The 17,394-nt window shown below is 48.1% G+C and overlaps 1 protein-coding gene across 1 annotated transcript in view; it reads right to left on the bottom strand.

Annotated features, from left to right (window-relative positions):
- Positions 1-609: 609 nt before the first annotated feature.
- Positions 610-17,394, bottom strand: part of Hgtx (HGTX homeodomain transcription factor) — a 43,874-nt gene continuing 27,089 nt past the window's right edge. The window contains exons 2-3 of the mRNA XM_077687336.1: positions 8,583-8,752; positions 610-4,544 (exon numbers count right to left, since the gene is read on the bottom strand). Coding sequence (XP_077543462.1) covers positions 4,320-4,544; positions 8,583-8,752 — 395 coding nt within the window. The 3' untranslated portion in view covers positions 610-4,319. The remainder of the gene's footprint in view (positions 4,545-8,582; positions 8,753-17,394) is intronic.

Here is a 17,394-nt window from a genome sequence, read left to right as displayed (position 1 = left end):
GAACATTATTATTCCGGACTTACATGGAAGAAAGAGGGCTTTTTGTGCCATGGGGGACAGATTGTTTTAGTGCAAATCCCCGGAGACGATAGACCATGTTTTTTGCATTGTTGAGAGGGCGTATATTTTTGGGATGTTCTACCGAGGACACTTTGCAAAAACTTCCCTCTACACCCTCATGGCATAAGGTATCTCTCCGTAGACAAAGAGGATGGAATGCCGTATGACTTAGCCGTTGCGCTGGGCCTCCACAGCATATGGCGCTCACGCACAGCAAGGCTGTACGGCGACGTAGATGCCCGTTCTGCAAAACAGTATTTCAGAGAAAGTGTAGCTCGTTTTGTGGAAGTTATTAAATCTCAAGAGGCATCGCCTGTGTGGCAGCCAAAAATACAGCAGCTTACGTCACTGAAGGAATTTTAAAGGGCATCACTAGCTCTCAGTAGGGCAGCCTCAGCACGTTGTTGTTTGATCATTTACACTGTTGATCTGTGACGTGTTGTGTATTGTCGAATCCAGGGAATAAAGAAAAAAATATGAAATGGTCCCTTGTCGATATGATACAAGAATTTGCAAAAGTCAAACATGGGTATAAGAATTATTGTTGCTTTGGAAGATGTCGTTTTTTATTGTTCTTATTGCTTCGGCAAAGACATTGTAAATAACACAGCTATGTAAATATACAGAAGCGACACAGCCCCGAGTGGCAAGCGCGAAAGTGACAGTACAGCGACACACGCAGTCACGCAAGCAAATTTTTGATCAACCAGGCGAAAACCATTTGCGTATAGGCTTTCAACTGGCGTGGCACACACAGGGAACGCGCCAAAAGCCCTTGAGTACCCAAGCGCCATGCTTCCCTGCCGAGGTAACCCCTCTAGTCACCTAAGAGGGTCTTCGTCGTGGACTTGCGCCGCACCGTCCGTGTGGTGTCAGAGACGCGTAATTTTAAAGGGACCGACAACCGACTTGTGTGGAGTCCATGTCCTCTAGCTCAAGTGAAATCCAGTGTTGTGTATACTTGGGTAACCGCAAATGATTTCTAAATAAACAGCCGGAAATAATTTTAACGTTGCACTAAAATTTCTGAAGTCTGAAAGGTGGTGACACGTAGTGTCTAAACGGGACACTACCTTACGTGGTCAAACAATTTCTCCTATTTCAACACGTAATTCAAAAACCACATGAAGAAATAGGAGAGGTTCCACATTATTGTGCAGCCCCTCATGTAATGTCCCGATGGGACCTTTGAGGAATCAATACATCAATTGTTTTAGCCGGGGACAATTTTTTAAACGCCTCTTTTAAGCTCACGTGCAGTTAAAAGTATGTTCCAGTGCGGCTACCTCTCATGGTTGCCAGCATTCTTTTTGCAGGGCACGTAGGGCTCGCACATCTGAAAATTTCGATTTCAAAAGTTCTAGGGCGCTATCAGCACAATCGTTTAGCGTTAAGGTGTTTTAAGTGATTCCCTGTGATTTGGAATAAAGAAAACGTACTCCACAAAAATTGGTTGTCTGTCCCTTTAAGAGTTATAACGTGGACATCCGCATGATTTTTGTTGTTCTTGCTGTTGTTCAGGAATAGTACATGCTATAGGCAGAAAATAGCGGAGGGAAAGGAGGTCAGGGGACAAAATGTCCGTAAGAATATCAGCGCATAAGCGAAGAAACATTATGGAAGCGGCCGCATGTTTTTCATCGCTTTTTTTTTCACTCTTATGCCCCCGTAGTTCTTCTACAGACGTCACAAAGGGTATTTTATCTGCTCAAAGTCTGCCCTCTAGCCCACACAGCCTTTCCACTCCGCTACGCTCGTGCAACCACCTGCGGGTGCCCAAACACGACTAACGGGCATTCTGTCGACGCCACGTGAGCCCCTTTGGGGAAGCACGCGCTCTGGTAACATGGGCCAAATGCTGACCTTCGTTAGCTGTGTACATGCCAAAATCTCTTTTCGTTTTCCTCTTTCTGTTCACTTCTTAGACCAGAGTAGAGCCTCTCGCGCGTCCAGACAGGTGACGTGATATTGTTTACCTGTCTATATATGACAGGTTGCATACGCGAGTACAACCTGAATTCACGAATCGTACCGAAGGCCTGCTTGTTTGAATTTCTGTTCTTAAGTGGAGGGCAGCCTCTTTCCTGAAGGGGAGGAGCGTGGGAACGCCGTTTTCTGTATCTGTATTTCTAGCTCCTCCTTTTTTTTTCCCTCCCCGGACGATGTGCTCTCAATCAAAAAAGACACGTACGACGTTCTACTTTATTTGCCGACGCTAAGGTTAACTTTTAGCATACAAGTTTAACTTACAGCATCTATTTACACGTACATATGAGCGCGCTTCGGTTCAACCAAACAAATAACACCATAGGGTTGACAAAAGTACAGAACACCGCATGATTTGTAAGACTTCCCGAAGACCACTCTCGATGCCCTGTGGGAGGACGGTTGCGGTCCAGGCACCGGTTTGAGGGCTGCCGTTGAATTCCTCTCGAACTACACACTCCTCTCGTGCGGATAATAACAGCAACCCATCACATTCAAATTACCCAAGAGAAGTTCCCTCAGTCATTTGTTCATGTATCTGTTCGAGAGCTAATTGTTGATTTTTGGCACAAAGTACAGCCCAGACCCAAGGGAAATGCTTCCATTGTTGTGAGTAATAAACAAATACAATATACTGTTCTCACTCTTTTTATGATAACGTGAAAACAGAATGTAAATTGCACTTATAGGCCAACATACGTTATTGAGTTTATTGCGACAGCCTCGGAAAAATAACGCTAGACCACAATCAGAACAGGAGAGACAATCTGACATCGGAGCTGAATTTTCCCCACACCCGAATGTGCCGCCATCTGGATTTCGTGAAAGTTAAATTGAGCCCTTCCCAGCATACGATATTCTGCAGCATCTTTATTTGACTTTCCCGTGGTTCTATCACTGATTCGAGAATTTTAATTCAGTAAAACTCTATTAGCATACAAGAAGGTAACACAAGCATTCACGTTTTGACAAAGGACCGTTGTATTACAGAGCTCATTCTTTATATCAACTCTCTGAAAATTAACGCTGCAAACGTTGGTAGGGTCAAATTAGCATTAAGAAGTAGTTTTATCGTTACAACTATCATTCGGAATAATTCAAGAGTGGGATTGTTATGACAATAAATATGTGCTAGTCAAATATCTTTGAAAGTTTCTGTCTTGGATGTATAAGGCAATTTATTGCGAAAATAATCTACAAGATCAATTTACACTTTAACGCGCACAGAAGCTGTAGAACGGACATACTGGGATTTGCAAGACTAGCAAGGAGTCAAAAAAATCCTGCTCGTAGCATTTTTAGTGACCGTTACTTATTACCAATTGTGAAATTGTGAGCATCGAAGCGCTTGAACGTTCCTTTGATTTGTTTTGTTTGCTTTGATTGCAATACCACAAATTGTTTTAGTCGGGCAGGTTAGAATGCCGAAATGTGACATCAATCGACAGTTCGAACAAGAGGACAAAGTATGCCTACACAAAGCAGATATACAACACGTATCACATCAATGTCATCAAGACAACGCTGCGCGTCTGGCACACTGCAGCTGGTAGCGTTCCTATGCAAACTGAGTTGACGGTACCAGCCACGTGCACGATACGTATTTCATGTGAAAGACGTAATCAAACAACTGCATGTTCACACAGCCGAGCCACCAGCGTTCCCTCCTCTTCCTCCGTTGAGCACACATGCATGCGCATCTTCGACATCTTTCGCGTGCCGAAAGTCGGCGGCGCATTCGTGTCTTGCGACGCAGAAGGAACTGATTTGTGCGACGTGTCGCGCCGTGCATGGGGCACCGAGCACCCTGTAACGCGCGTGCTTTCACTATGAGTGTGTACACATGACCGAAGGAGGTGGTGACGGGGGTCGTGGCGCGAGTGCTCATGCGCGCGCGCCTCCCCGCGCTGACGGCGTCCTGGACGCTCCCTACGGTGACGTCCGACTAGGAGTCCTCGCTGGCTGCGGCTGGACGACAGCGATGGCGCGTGGTCCGCGGCTGTCTCACAACCTCCGGGGAGGCGCATGGAAGACGGGTCCCAAAGAACTGGCGAGCGAACGCGGCGGCGAGTTCTCTTTTCGCTGCGCCTGCCCTGAGCGTGACAACGCGCGCGCGCGGGCGGGCGAGGTCGCGCACACAGTCCTCTATACACAGTCGTTTCTTCTTCTCCTCTCCGGGTGGGGGGTGGTTATGTACAGCGGGGCTGATGTTAATCCGGGCCGGAGGAGAGTATTGCACTGCAGAGCGGGTCCTCCCGCGCACGGGGTGTCGCCTAGATGGAGGCTAAGCTGTCGGGCCGCCGGTCGTCGCGGTGGTGGTGCCGCAGCAGCGGGTCTTCCTGGCGCATCTTCTTGGCGTCGCTGTGTTCCAGCTCGTCCTGGTCGGACACGTCGTCGTGGCGCAGCTGCTCGGCCTCGTTGTCGTGCTTCTTCTTGGCCGTGGCCATCTCGGCTGCGTGCTTCTTCCGCCACTTCGTTCTCCGATTTTGGAACCACACCTGCGCACCGAACACACCACGCACCGGGTTAGAGACAACGACTCGAGAGCGCGAAATTCGCGCCGCGAGCGCACGGTCTTGCCTTCTTATAAAGGGCCATTTGTTCAAAACGGTGCAAGAACATTCCTGGACAACTTCCGTCGGCCAGGTTCGGAGTGACTAAGCTGACTGACCGGCCGTCGCGACTGAAGGGGCAAATGCTGTGAATGGCTTGCCTGAAAAAAATGCGATCTGCGCTGTGACAACGCATTGCGAGAATGCCTTTTGTGCATTTCCCCGTATACCGCAAGGCAGACCGCATTACTGAGCCATATTGCAGGCTTTGCCTTCTCGCCATTCACCGATTTCGCTCCTTTCGATTTTCTTTTCTTGCTTCTGCACTGTTCACTAGGCACCTTACTTGACAGTTCCCCACCGTGGACTCCGCTTTTGGGTTGGCAGTCGTCATTGCGGCTTATAATTCTAAAAGGGGACCTTCAGCGTGGTTTATAAACCCTTTGTCCGTTTCATTTGTTTTTCGAGGCATTGAGAAATTAACTATTGCCACCACAGAATTTCCCCTCGCTATTTCACCCATCTGCTTCATTAAAGTTTCCTCACTGCCTTCTTCCCGATTTGCTCGCCGCAGCAGACGCCTGTTCTAGTCTCTGCTTTTCTTTTGTAGCGATTTTCTTTAGAGCGGCCCTAGAATGCTGTCATCGTTTCAACTGAACAAAAAAAATCAGCCCATAGCACCGATAATAGGTTACGTCACAAAAGCGCACAAAGAATGCTTGGACTTCCACGAACGCAGGAAAGAAAGAAAAACCTTTTGACAAAGTTGCCAAATTATTAGAAACGTCTGTAGCAGTAATGTTTCGCGCGGGTATTTCGTAGCCGGTAATTTAAGATTATGGACCAAGTTGTAAAGAGTTCAGATATCCGAGTAAGCGCTTGCAGAGGCCTCTTAAGTAGTCCTGCCCTTCTCATATACCCAATATTTAACCTGCTGGGAGGGTTAGCACAGCTATCACTGTGACTTCGCTGCAAGTAATTCGGTACTGTAGCAGCCATTTGTTTTTCTCTGATACCATACTGCTGATGCGGTATGAATCACTTGAACTACACTTGCGGTTCAAGTGATCAATATCATCGTGCATGTTGAGGCGAAAAGGTCATTAGATGAGTTGGCAGTGAAGTTAAATGTCGAATAAAACGTAAGCGTGTGTTATGTGAAACCCCAATTATGCGCAGCATCGGGAAACGCCCATAGGTGAAATTCAGCCGGCGGTGCGTTTAAAACTCATGTACGCATTAAAAAAAAAGACGAAATCAAGCATCCTAAAACCAAACACACATACGCAACCGGCCCTCTCAAACAATGTTACATTTCTTAAAAATACATTTCTTAAAAGGTGAGAACGACTTTAGTGTACACTTCCGTCATCGTTTTTCAGTTATTACGAAGTGATGCGTAGAATCGTGGCACAGCGGAACGAGATGATGGTCGGAAAGTGTATGTGGACACAATCAGCGATCTCTTTCAAAAAGGCTAGGTGCAGGCAGGGTAAAAATACCAAGCAGGGTAAGGTATCCCACTAACTCAGTTCATTGCTTTCTTTCCGAGTTGAACTTGCGGCAAGACACTGTGATATTAGCTTCTTTTGTCACCGCGAAGACCTTCATATTGCTGAGGTTCACGTTGCCCTTTTGCGGGGTGTATCGGAGTCACGTGTCTCTATTGCAGCACAATACACTATTTTCATTCCTGAATAACGGACCCATTGACGCAATAAACACCTGGCCTCGACCCCTTTTTTGTCGCATGAATCCCGTAATTAAACCAAATTTCAAGAAGTCTAAATGTAGATGGGCTAGTGCATAATATACGGAGGCATGGTTGGAAGCTTACAGCATAAAGGCATTGTCTGACTCACTGTTTGTTTCGATGTACCGGTAAGTGAGCCTCCTTTTTCTTCTTGTAAACCACCGTCCTCATTTATGGGCTGTAGATGGAGCCCTTCACTTTATAACGCGTTTCACCTCACTTCGCAAACATGAAGCCTGATGCCTTCAGTTTGGCACCGGATTTTTTTTGTGTTTGTGTGTGTGTGTGTGTGTGTGTGTGTGTGTGTGTGTGTGTGTGTGTGTGTGTGTGTGTGTGTGTGTGTGTGTGTGTGTGTGTGTGTGTGTGTGTGTGTGTGTGTGTGTGTGTGTGTGTGTGTGTGTGTGTGTGTCTAAGGAATGCATTGTAAATTAGTTTCTTATTGAGCCGCCCTAAAGAGCTTTAAAAATGGTTCTGTCGTAGCTCGTAATTGTGTGAAATTTATCCACAATTCCCCTATAGTTGTTTTTAAACTTCTAAGATGACTGCGTATATGCCGTTAACATTTAAACCAGCTACCCAAAGTGGGCTGATTGGGCCGTAAGCTTGCACAAAACTTGGCCGACCCGCATTGCTCATAGTGTCATGTTTTCCGGAGGAATAACATGTTTCAACCACGCCAGTAGCGGATTGTAACTAATGGCACGCGTCAGGGACGGCCAGCATGTCTACAATAGCTCCGACAAGCGATTAGCGGCCCGCAGTCATTACCTGCACTGCCGAGCATAGAGCCCGCGGCAAGCGAGCACAGCTTGCCAATGTTTACGAGCCCATGCATTCAGGGCAGAAGGAGGAATCGGCAACAAGTGCGCCCCCCAGGAGGATCACACGCGGCCTCCTTGTTTCCCGGGATGACCTGGCCTCCGAGTCTCGGGCAGGCTCCCCCCCGAGTGCGCGCGCTAATGAAAGCCACGAGCGCATCTGTTGATCGCCGTCCCCCGCCTCTCCCCTGATTGGGCCTGCTGAGCGCGCAAATGAGGCCTACCGCTGCTTCCCGCATGAGCGCACCCGACGTCTCGGCACGCGACCGTTCGCGCCGCGCGGGCGAGGGGACATCAATGTGGCTGTCGTTGCCGAATGAAAGGCACTTTGCTTGTCCCGTGATTGGCGGTCGTTAGAAGACCGGTGGGGGGCCCATTTCACGCCTATTCAGGGAACAAAACGACGGGCCTAAGAAAGCCCTTATTGCCTTCTGATTGCCCACTGGTGGTTACCAGATGAACCAGCCTTTGCGAGAGGACCCCCCTCCGGCCTGACTGTGTCTCCCATTTTCCTTTGTAACTTCTATGGCCTGCACTGCCCCGCTTACCCCGTCGCTTTTCTACCGGTATACTTTTCTCTTCTTCTTTTTTTGAAGGGTGCAGAAAAAAAAAAGAAAGCCCTGAGAAGACGGCTTTGGTCACAGGCAAGATCGCAAAGGAAAAAAAAAAAAAAAAAAACCCTCGTGATCCTTTGCAGCTACATGCCTTGGGCTAAGTTCAGCTGCAGTGATACACGTGCGGGGACACAGTGAATCTATTAAGCCCTCTTTAGCGATCATGAGTAGGAAAAAATATTGTTTTAAGTAAAAGTTGTAAGTCGTCTCACATGTGATTGAACAACCAGAACCCTTGATAAAAGTGTGGTATGAATGTCAGTTAACTCTAAAAGGCCTCACCGAAAGCCAAAACAGAGTGAGGTCAGGCTCTGCTTTGACTTCCGGAAGCCACTCTTTCCCACCAGAACGGAGCAAAAACCTGGTCAAAGTATTAACGCTCCAATCGCCGAAAGCAAACGTAGTGTGTGAGCAAAGTTTCACCATATCTTTTTTTGGAACCCCGCTGAGTACAGTCTGCTTTCCTTCAATATTTTTTTTTTTTGCGCATTGCCTAAAAGAGCACGGGGTGAACTGCCTTTTTGGAGCGTTGTAGCAAAGCCCACCTACGGTGATTTTTTAGAGTGTAGCTGTCGGTGAGGGGGAGTGAGAAGGGGATTCCGCGCTGCGACGAGGCAGTCGGAGAGAGGAGAAGGCTACTCCTCTACCTCTCCTCCTTCCTACCCCTTGGTACCTGACATCCTGACACGTACAAACCCAAAGCCGCAAGGTTTACCTCTGCATATGCTATCGCATGTAAAAAAAAATAAAGAGAACAAACGAAGCACAGACGTGCGGAGAAAGAAGGGGAGGTTCTCACTTTTACTTGACTTTCGGACATGCCAAGGGCGTAGGCAAGTTTTGCTCTCTCGGGTCCTGCGAGATACTTGGTCTGCTCGAAGGTCTTCTCTAAAACGTAGATCTGGTGTCCGGAGAAGGTGGGCCGGGTGTGCTTCTTCTTGCCGTCCTTGTCCAGGCAGCTCTGGGCCACTGCGCCGACAGACAAGAAGAGGGCCGCGCTCAGAGGCGTCCAGCCAGCAGCCGCCGCTGTGCATGAAACGGTACGGGGAAGCGGCGCCGCGCGCCCAGGGTCAGGCCTCGGCCGTCCGGAAGAGCATGCAACAACAGGCGCGCTCTCTCTCACGACCGAGCTTTCAGCGCGAACCCCGTTGCAGAGGTTGCCCTTGAAGGGATAGCGATTTCGTTCGTTAATACATGCGTAGGGAATTCCATGTCTGGCGTTGCTTATAACAAAGATAACTTACAAATACCGTGCGTTCTACGGAATGACTCCGACGTTCAATAAAAGAGAATAAAAAAAAACCTGGCAACCTCGCGGCCGTAGTGTTGGGGGTAAGAGCTGAAGGAAGGGGGGGGGGGGGGCTTTGCTTTTCATTACAAGGGAACATCCAACGAAATTAAATAAAACGAGCGGCGCGGACAGGGGAGGGAGTGCTTGGGTGATAATATAAGATTTCTTGGCAGAGAATATTGTCATCAAGGCATAGTGCACCTCATTTCGCTCTTCGCTGAGCACATCATGCAATAATTTTTACGCTTAGGAGACCCCCAAAAATACCCATCACTTCAAAAGATGATTAGCAGCAGAGCACCATCGAAAGAACCAAACAGCTTCCGCCAAGTTATGTGTCCACATCACGACCGGCTTTCTAGATAGCTATAAAGCCGGTCGTGGTTCACATATCCCTTCAGCTGCCTTTACCACCCCCAATGGTCACTCGGGCCCACGAACCAATAAGCAAATACCATCAGCCACGGCACCGACTATGCATAGCGTATATAGGAACAAAGTTAATAAGGATCAGCCCTCATAAATAAGCACTTTGTTCCTTTCGCTTAACAATAGCCAACGAATCGATCAGTGAAGACAATGACAGTTGGCCTCAGTTGAAATTATAAGGTTCCCCCTTTTTTTCTCAACACAAAGGGCCGCGGACCGACCAACTTGCTTTTGAAAATATTTTTGTCTAAATCATACCCGCACATGTAGAACTGGAAGCTGGCATAATCTTATTCTAAGCATCTTCACTTTTAGAAGAAGGGGCGACAGTACGAAGCAAGCATGTCGTTTGCAGAAATGTTTTCCCGCTAGGGTCTCCCATCCAAATAAATATGATGGCTTTATGACGTGCACGACAGGCCGGCCGTGCAATTCACGTAACGCTTTGCAAGCGCGACATCGCAACGCTTCTCATGCTTTACTAACGTGATGCGCGAGCGCGGAAGAACACACGCGTCAAACAAGCGGGAGAAAACTGTCCCCACATCACTAATTTTCGGAGTTAGTATACGCAAAGATTCTCGCACAGGCAGCAAAGGTACTATGCTTGACAAAATATCTCTTATATTGCAAGCGCGCGAAAAATGTGACCACGTCACGATTTCTCGGCGTTATACGGTTTAGAGTGTTGCGAATATGGTACTTTTGAGATGAGGCGTGGTATCGTTTTGTAAGATTTAAAGAAAAATTAATTCGGATGTTTGCCCGCTGGAGTTGAGCGGTCCCGTAACCGAGTGAGCGCGGAACAAAAGGAGCACGGGTTAGGATGAAAGAGAGCTAACTCGGAGCACAGCGATGAATGAATGCGGGTGATAACGAAGAGAGCGCGAGGAGGAAGCGGTGGAAGGTGCAGCGGAGGCATCAGGAGGAAACTGGAAGAGGAGGGTTCGGCGAAAGAGGATTGAGGAAACAAGATCGCATGAGACGTGCTCCAAAGTGACGATCTGTTGAGAGATGGCGCCAGGTTTATCTGTGGCGACTGCGGCGAAACGCACCCACACGCGACCAAGACGCTCCCTTCCGCGATCTCCCGATTAGCGATGCAGTCGTGCCACACTACGCTCAGTTTGCAATGTGCTGAACAACACATTGTCCGTGCCAGTCACACTACTCACGGCGTTCTCGTAATCACGATACAAAATAGCATCGGCCAGATTTCTTTAAAATGAGTGACGTAACCGGAGGAAGTGATTCGTCTACCGCTGCTGGTAAACGAGTAGCCCAAGCAGAGGCTCAGCGCTGGATGCCAGAATGCAGAGGCTCGCACCACCGAGAGAGCTCTTTCAATCAAATGATTTGCCTTTATACATCGCCAAATCAAAACACATATACTCCTGCATTCAAATTTTGTGAGGCAGTACCGTAATCCTCGGTGATTTTTTTTTTTTGACGTAGTTGTAGTGATCCTGTCATTAGCGACGTAGCTGCCCCGTGCGAATTAGAAATAAATAATATGCGACACAAATAATACATTTATTTTTACTCTAGATATATAGACACCTTTTTAGCATGTCTGTGATACGGCTATGACTCGAAGAAGTTCCCGTCAGTGGGCTTCGCCACAACGCTCCTAAACGACCAATCAACGAGATTAAGAGAGCGAATTTGACGAGCGACGACGCGCAGCATACGACCTGAATAAAAAAAACAGTTTTTCCAGGGACATTTCGCAAAATGTCATGGCCGCATGCGCTATGTTCGTCCGCAGACGCAGTTTTTTGCACAAATACTGGGCCCTGTCATTCACCGAACTTGCACACTTGGTCGCATTCTTGGTCGGTCTGAAGCGCTGTGGCGAAGGCCACTAAAGGATATTTCTCGGAGCGTAGGCTTCCGAAGTACAGCATTTACATGTGCATCCCACCGTAACGTATACTGCAAAAATACATTACTAGAACCTTTGACGTATCAATGACCCAAATATACCTAGAAATAAACATTAAGCCTGAGCTTACCGGATGACAGATGCCGCTGGTATAAAAACGGCGTTAGTGTTTTTTATAGTTACCGTTCACGTGTTAGCCCATAAGGATAGGCCAGGATAACTTTCTTATCTATATCAATAAAATTTTGGTAGAAGCTTGATAGCCGCAACTTGCTGGAGCCATCGGCACAGATTATGAATTTAACAATACATGGAATCAAAACGATACCATTAATATATATAAATTGAAAAGTATTGGCCCGAGGAAACTGCCTTGAGGAACTCCTGGCATAATTTTTTTCAGTTACTGATGTCACTACTTGTAGACACACTTTATTCTTTACTTATGTAGGATTTTAGGATTTTGAGTGGGAGGACCTTAACACCATACCAGTCATGTTTGCAAATAAATAAATACTAATGACATTTAATCAGATTCCCGTGTGAAAACAAATAAACGCGAAATCAATGGCTTATTTTCGGAGTTGAGCAATAATTGTACTTTCTCATATAAAAGGGCCAGTTCTGAATTTTTTTCTTTTTGTAGTTGCGTGTGGGGCGGGATGGGGGGGGGGGGGGGGAACTGAACTGTGCTCTAGAAATTAGTTAATACTTGTTATAAAAAGAAGTTGCGCACATGCTTCGCTGTTTTCAAAACGATAAGTCATACCACGCCATGATTCAACAATTATTGCCTCAGCGAACCTGCCATGTTTTCCATAAACGTTTATTTTGGAGAGAAAATGCGGTGTTAAATATATATTCCCGGGTTTTCCTCCACTGGAAAGCCATAGCCCAGGCAGTTCTGTTTTTGAAGTCGGAATCATACCCCTACGCCAGGATTCGACCGCTGATTTCACAGTTTACGTGTGTGGATTGATATACCAAATTTACTGAACAAAAAAAAAGTTAAACTACCGGATGTTTCTCTAGGCTACACAAGTAACAGCCAGAACATCACGCACGGGCGCCCCCTTCAGCGAATTCCACGGGACATTACCCAGGGGTGTTTTGTACATGCAGCGAATGCCTGCGAGAATTTCCCATGGGTCATTTGTATGCAGCTGTCGCTGGGTTTCGAACAATAGTGCAACGGCCAACCGCCTTATTTGTAAATTATTTTCTTGCATTTGCAAAGCATTTTGTCTGACGTACACGTAATTTTCGCCTGCCCTTGCATGAAAGGGGCCCTCCGACGGCAGTTCATGCCTGACTAAAGAGCCCGCTTGGTGCCAAACAGCCCACTCGGCTCCATGGAATACGTTTAAGAAGAACGTTTTTACACGTTTCGCGCATCGTTGAGTCCTTCAAGTGTCTACCTAATTTCTTACGCAGCGCGCGTTAAAGAATTTCCGTGTAATACCCCCCCCCCCCCCCCCTCAGCAAACGAGCAACAAATAAAACGATGGTTCGGTGATGAGGCAAACAGTAAGTGGTGTCACTGGCACACATACTATACCGTACACGCCATACTCGTTGCTTTTCCGACCGACCCTCCAATCAGTAACATGCTTTTCCCCCCTCACGGCTCTCGTCGGTATTCTTTGACCTGATGCAAATGAGAGGAGCAGCATCTCGAAAGAGTCCCCGAGGCCGGCTCGTCAATAATTTCCGCCGGGCCCCCGCGACACGGGTTGGAAAGCGCGGGTGAGCGATTATTTGCTGCACGCACTCCGGTGTCGAAGAATTGGCTGCAAACGCGCTCTCCCGCCGCGCCGCCTGCTGTCGCGCAGTCGGGGGGCGCCGCTGCAGCTGCCCGTGCGCACGCTTGGCGCGCCCGATATTGGGTTGCGAATCGTAGGACGCCATAAACCAGCTCGAGTCCTAATGCACACGCGCATCGGGGAAAGAGGCCCCGTTTTTGACAGCTCGCTGGCCCGGCGTCGCTCGCCATAAGTCAATGCGGGGGCCGCGCCGCGCGTCAAATATATGATATTGACATGTCTCGACACCGCGCGGCCCTGTTGCGATAGCGCGGCGCTTTTTGCCGCCACTGCTCTTTTGTGCTTGCTTGGGACGCGTTACACGAATTGCGGCTTCGCTGGTCGGCCTTCGCTCTCCTTTCTTTGCTGCGGCCTGGGCCGCGGTTTGTTTCGTTCCAGGCAGTCGGCTATAGACACGTGTTCTCTCGATAAGTGGATGCGGGAAATGACTGGAATGATTTTCTTGCGGTTAAGGTGTATTGAGCCGTCGGAAGACGGAAAGGCCTCGGATCCGGCGTATATATTTGTTTGTCGGTACGCACGGGGCGCGCGCTAAGCCCACGCTCCGATGGCACATCCATCGGCACGAGGGGTCCGATGATGAAAAGCGGTTCAGCGCAGTTTAATAGCGGCCACGGCGCATTTCAATGGGCCGCTATACTTGACACGCGCGTGTTGCCAGGGGCTCGTCTAGGCAGCCCTGAGACGACGTCGTGGGCACAACAGCTGGTACCGCTCCGTACAGGTGCGCCATCTACCGCGTCGATGCGGCAATTGCGCTGGTAGTGTTCGCCCTGACATAGCCATACCAGAACGTGGCAGGACTATTTAAAAAAAAAATCGGGTAAATAGTGAAACAAGCTGATCTCTTCCTTCCGGGTCCGCCCTTCATCCATTATTTTTATTTATTTGTGGATTACTGCAGGCCACAGGCCCAAGCAGGAGGGGCACAAATGCAACTACAGAATGAATACATGAGTGACGCAGATTGACGGTGTCCCTTATGTCCTTTTCATCTTTATGCATTTGTACCTCGTTAACTTACACCGCTCTTCGTTAAAAAGTGTACTGTACCAACTAGCCTAACACGAAGCATTACTCAAGAATACTATACACGCACCGGGGCATTGTCACGCAATGCTCAAGCATGGGAGGAAGGTACACTGGTCACGGCCTATCATCGGTGGTGCAACGACACTAGCGCCTTCTCCATTCCAATACACTCGCTTGTCGCGCCAGACTACTCGTAGTTTATCCTTATATATTTCCCTCTCTGCCAATGCCCTCACAACTCGTTCCCTCTCATTTCTTCTGAGGAGCACTGGGAAGCCGCGTTAGATAGCTCGGATCCTCATGTTCAGCGAGGACTTGCAGAACGAGCAGCTCAGGTCACCGGCATCCTCCGAGCGCTGCTCACCCCTCGTCGTTAACCCAACTTATGCTTCAATAAAGTTTGTTCTCTCTTTTTCTCGCTCTCAATCATGTGAGATTATCCTCCGATCTACACGGACGCGCACTGTAATGGGGCAAAAATGAAGAAATATCTTGGCCCTTATACGTCAGCGCCACTCAAAAAATACTGGCTGCACTTAGTGGTCCCGGAATCGGAGAACAGGTGGACGTCGCCGCTGTTGACCAGCGGAGCTGACACGCAGGATGACATGTGCTAGCCTGTCATCCCGTAACCTGACATGTCGTAACTTGATTCGCGGTGAAGGTGCTTTTTTCTCCTTTCCGGTCATTGCCCTCCGTAATTAAAAAAATCTCGAGATGGCCAAAATAAACCGTAGCCCTCCAGGGCCTTTTACTATGGCGTACCTCAAACACAGGCGCCGCTTTGTTACCTCACACTTCAATTCGACTTACCCATATTCCTTCTGATCATCCTGTCAGGTTTTTCATAGACGGACAGACAAAAAATATTACAAAGGATGTACCCCAGGAACGCTATCGCAATTATAAACAAATGCTAATTGCTCTGTTCGGGGCTCCGTGCAACGTGCGCTCCGGGAGAGTGACCTCATTAAACCGTGTCATTCCGCTGGAAACAATTATATTTTTTGCTAAGTAAACACAGTCACGCGCTAATATATACGAAACAACACTGGAACTCCTTTAAGGTGTCTGCTGCGGTGTAAAAGATAATCCGAAAAGTAGCCGCATCCGCTCTAAATGGCTCAGCCCTCAAAGAAGGGGTGTGATAAGCGTATACTGAGCTGGGCAAACAGACCAGCGAATCGGCGTCGATATATGTTTTGTAAGATTGTCACGGTATTTTTTCGCAGTGTGCCTTGCACGTGTACCGTTGTCAGCGGCACTGCCCGTCTCAGGCGTTCGGAAGACGGAGGGTCGGATCCTACGGGTTTTCAAGAGTGATATGAGCGGCGCCATCTTGCCGAGTTCTTCGGCTATGGAAGGTCCCACCACTTGAGTAGTCGTTAGACCAGGTTCCGTCTCTGATGGGGGTGCTGCGCTGCACGAAGTTGTGGCCTAAGACACTTATATAATTTCTTCCTTTGTTCAGTTTAAGCTCAGTCTGTAAATATTCTGTGTATGTATTTCACGTCAGTATACAGTTCAAAAAACCAACTCCAACGATTGTCGTCGGCATCATTGGTGCCTGGTCAACAAGCACCCCCGCAGATCACAGAAGGACTTCTACTCCCAACATCCAGTAGAAATTCACGGGTAAAGGACCATCTCTATGACATTACTTGCTTTATATTTCATCCGTGTTTATTTTTTGCTTCGGTGCATTCTAAGTAGGCAAACCATGAGCAGGCAATGAATACATGATGCAGTAAAACCACGTAGGCGAGGCCATGTGTCTAAACTATAGGAATAATTACAACTCATATAGTGGTTAAAGGAAATAGTCTAATCCGACGCTCCTGTCATAGCTTATGCCGCACGACGAAATTCCTTCCGCGCGGTCATCTCTTTGTCTTTCTGCTATACATATACGACTTTCAGAAAATCCGGGTAGCACTATGAATGCCCTTACGGCTTTATAGCTTCTGCACCTATATATAGGCATTTCGCTCAATGATATACAGCGAGTGAAGTATTCTGGGTTAAATATTTGCTCAAACTGACCAGCAACTGTTGTTCAACCAGTGTAGTTCGAGGCGTACACATAATGGCCAAATCAAGGTAAACACATTGTGCCCTCGAGCAGAGAACTCAACGGAATAACAGCGGCGCAAGAGCGGCGCAAGAGCGTGCTGACAGTGCACAAACTTTCTGTCGAGCTTCTCCGCCTCCTCCACCTACATTGCGGAAGCCACAATTCACGCGGAAGAGAGTTTAGAGTTAACGCCGTGATTCCAGCACAGAACGACAATCTTGAGGAAACCCTCAGTTTTTAAATGCTGCGCCGCTGAAGTCGAGCTCAGCACGGCACGGGATGCGAATTTGGACGCGTTGCAGATGAGCTACCCAAGTGACAGCGTAGCTGCCCCATGACGGAATGGGAAGCAGGCGCAGCAGAATTTTAGCGACGACATAAGAAAATTCGCGGGACAGGGATGCATTTGACGAACGCACGGCAGGGGCGGGTGAGTGTCAGAGGCCTTCGTACTGCAGCGCAAGTCCTAAGGATCGTGATGATGACGACGACGACGATGATAAGGAGGAAGAAGAAAGGATAAAACAGGAACTCCACCTCTGGTTCCCAATTTATATGACAACGCTACGAATGGGGGGGGGGGGGGAGAGGGAGGGGGGGAAGTAACGAGAGGTAACCAGCCCAAATAGAAGAAACCCTTCCAAATGTCTGCAGTGTGAGTAGATTTTACGTACAATAATAGGTCTCTCTTTCTTGCCCTAGAAGGAACGAAAAAAAAAAAACACAGCGCAGAAGCCTCATCAACGCCCCCTGGATGAAGCCTGCTCGCTATAGTAAAAAGATGGTATTAAGGTCCCAGGATTCCCGCCTTAATTTAGTGCTATCCAAAGAATGGCGTCTAAAAAATGACGGCGGAACCACGTAAATCAGTTAATCGCCTTCTGGACCACATTACTAATAGAAAAAGGAAATCACAGACGCCAACCTCTTCCGTATTATGGAAGCTTTCGCGACATCCCGCATGTTGCGCACTTTGCCGTAGCAACAAAATAACTAAGCAAACTTGAGGCTTCCCTGTGTGCGCTACAGGATATTGGAAGGCACCCTAACTACGCTTCCACATAAACAGTGCTGCAA

The sequence above is a fragment of the Haemaphysalis longicornis genome, unplaced genomic scaffold, assembly GCF_048455015.1.
Source record: "Haemaphysalis longicornis isolate Haplotype H1 unplaced genomic scaffold, Haemaphysalis longicornis Haplotype H1 scaffold_1, whole genome shotgun sequence".
Taxonomy (NCBI): domain Eukaryota; kingdom Metazoa; phylum Arthropoda; class Arachnida; order Ixodida; family Ixodidae; genus Haemaphysalis; species Haemaphysalis longicornis.
The sequence above is the reverse complement of the archived record's forward strand: the minus strand, read 5'-3'. Positions and strand labels throughout refer to the sequence as shown.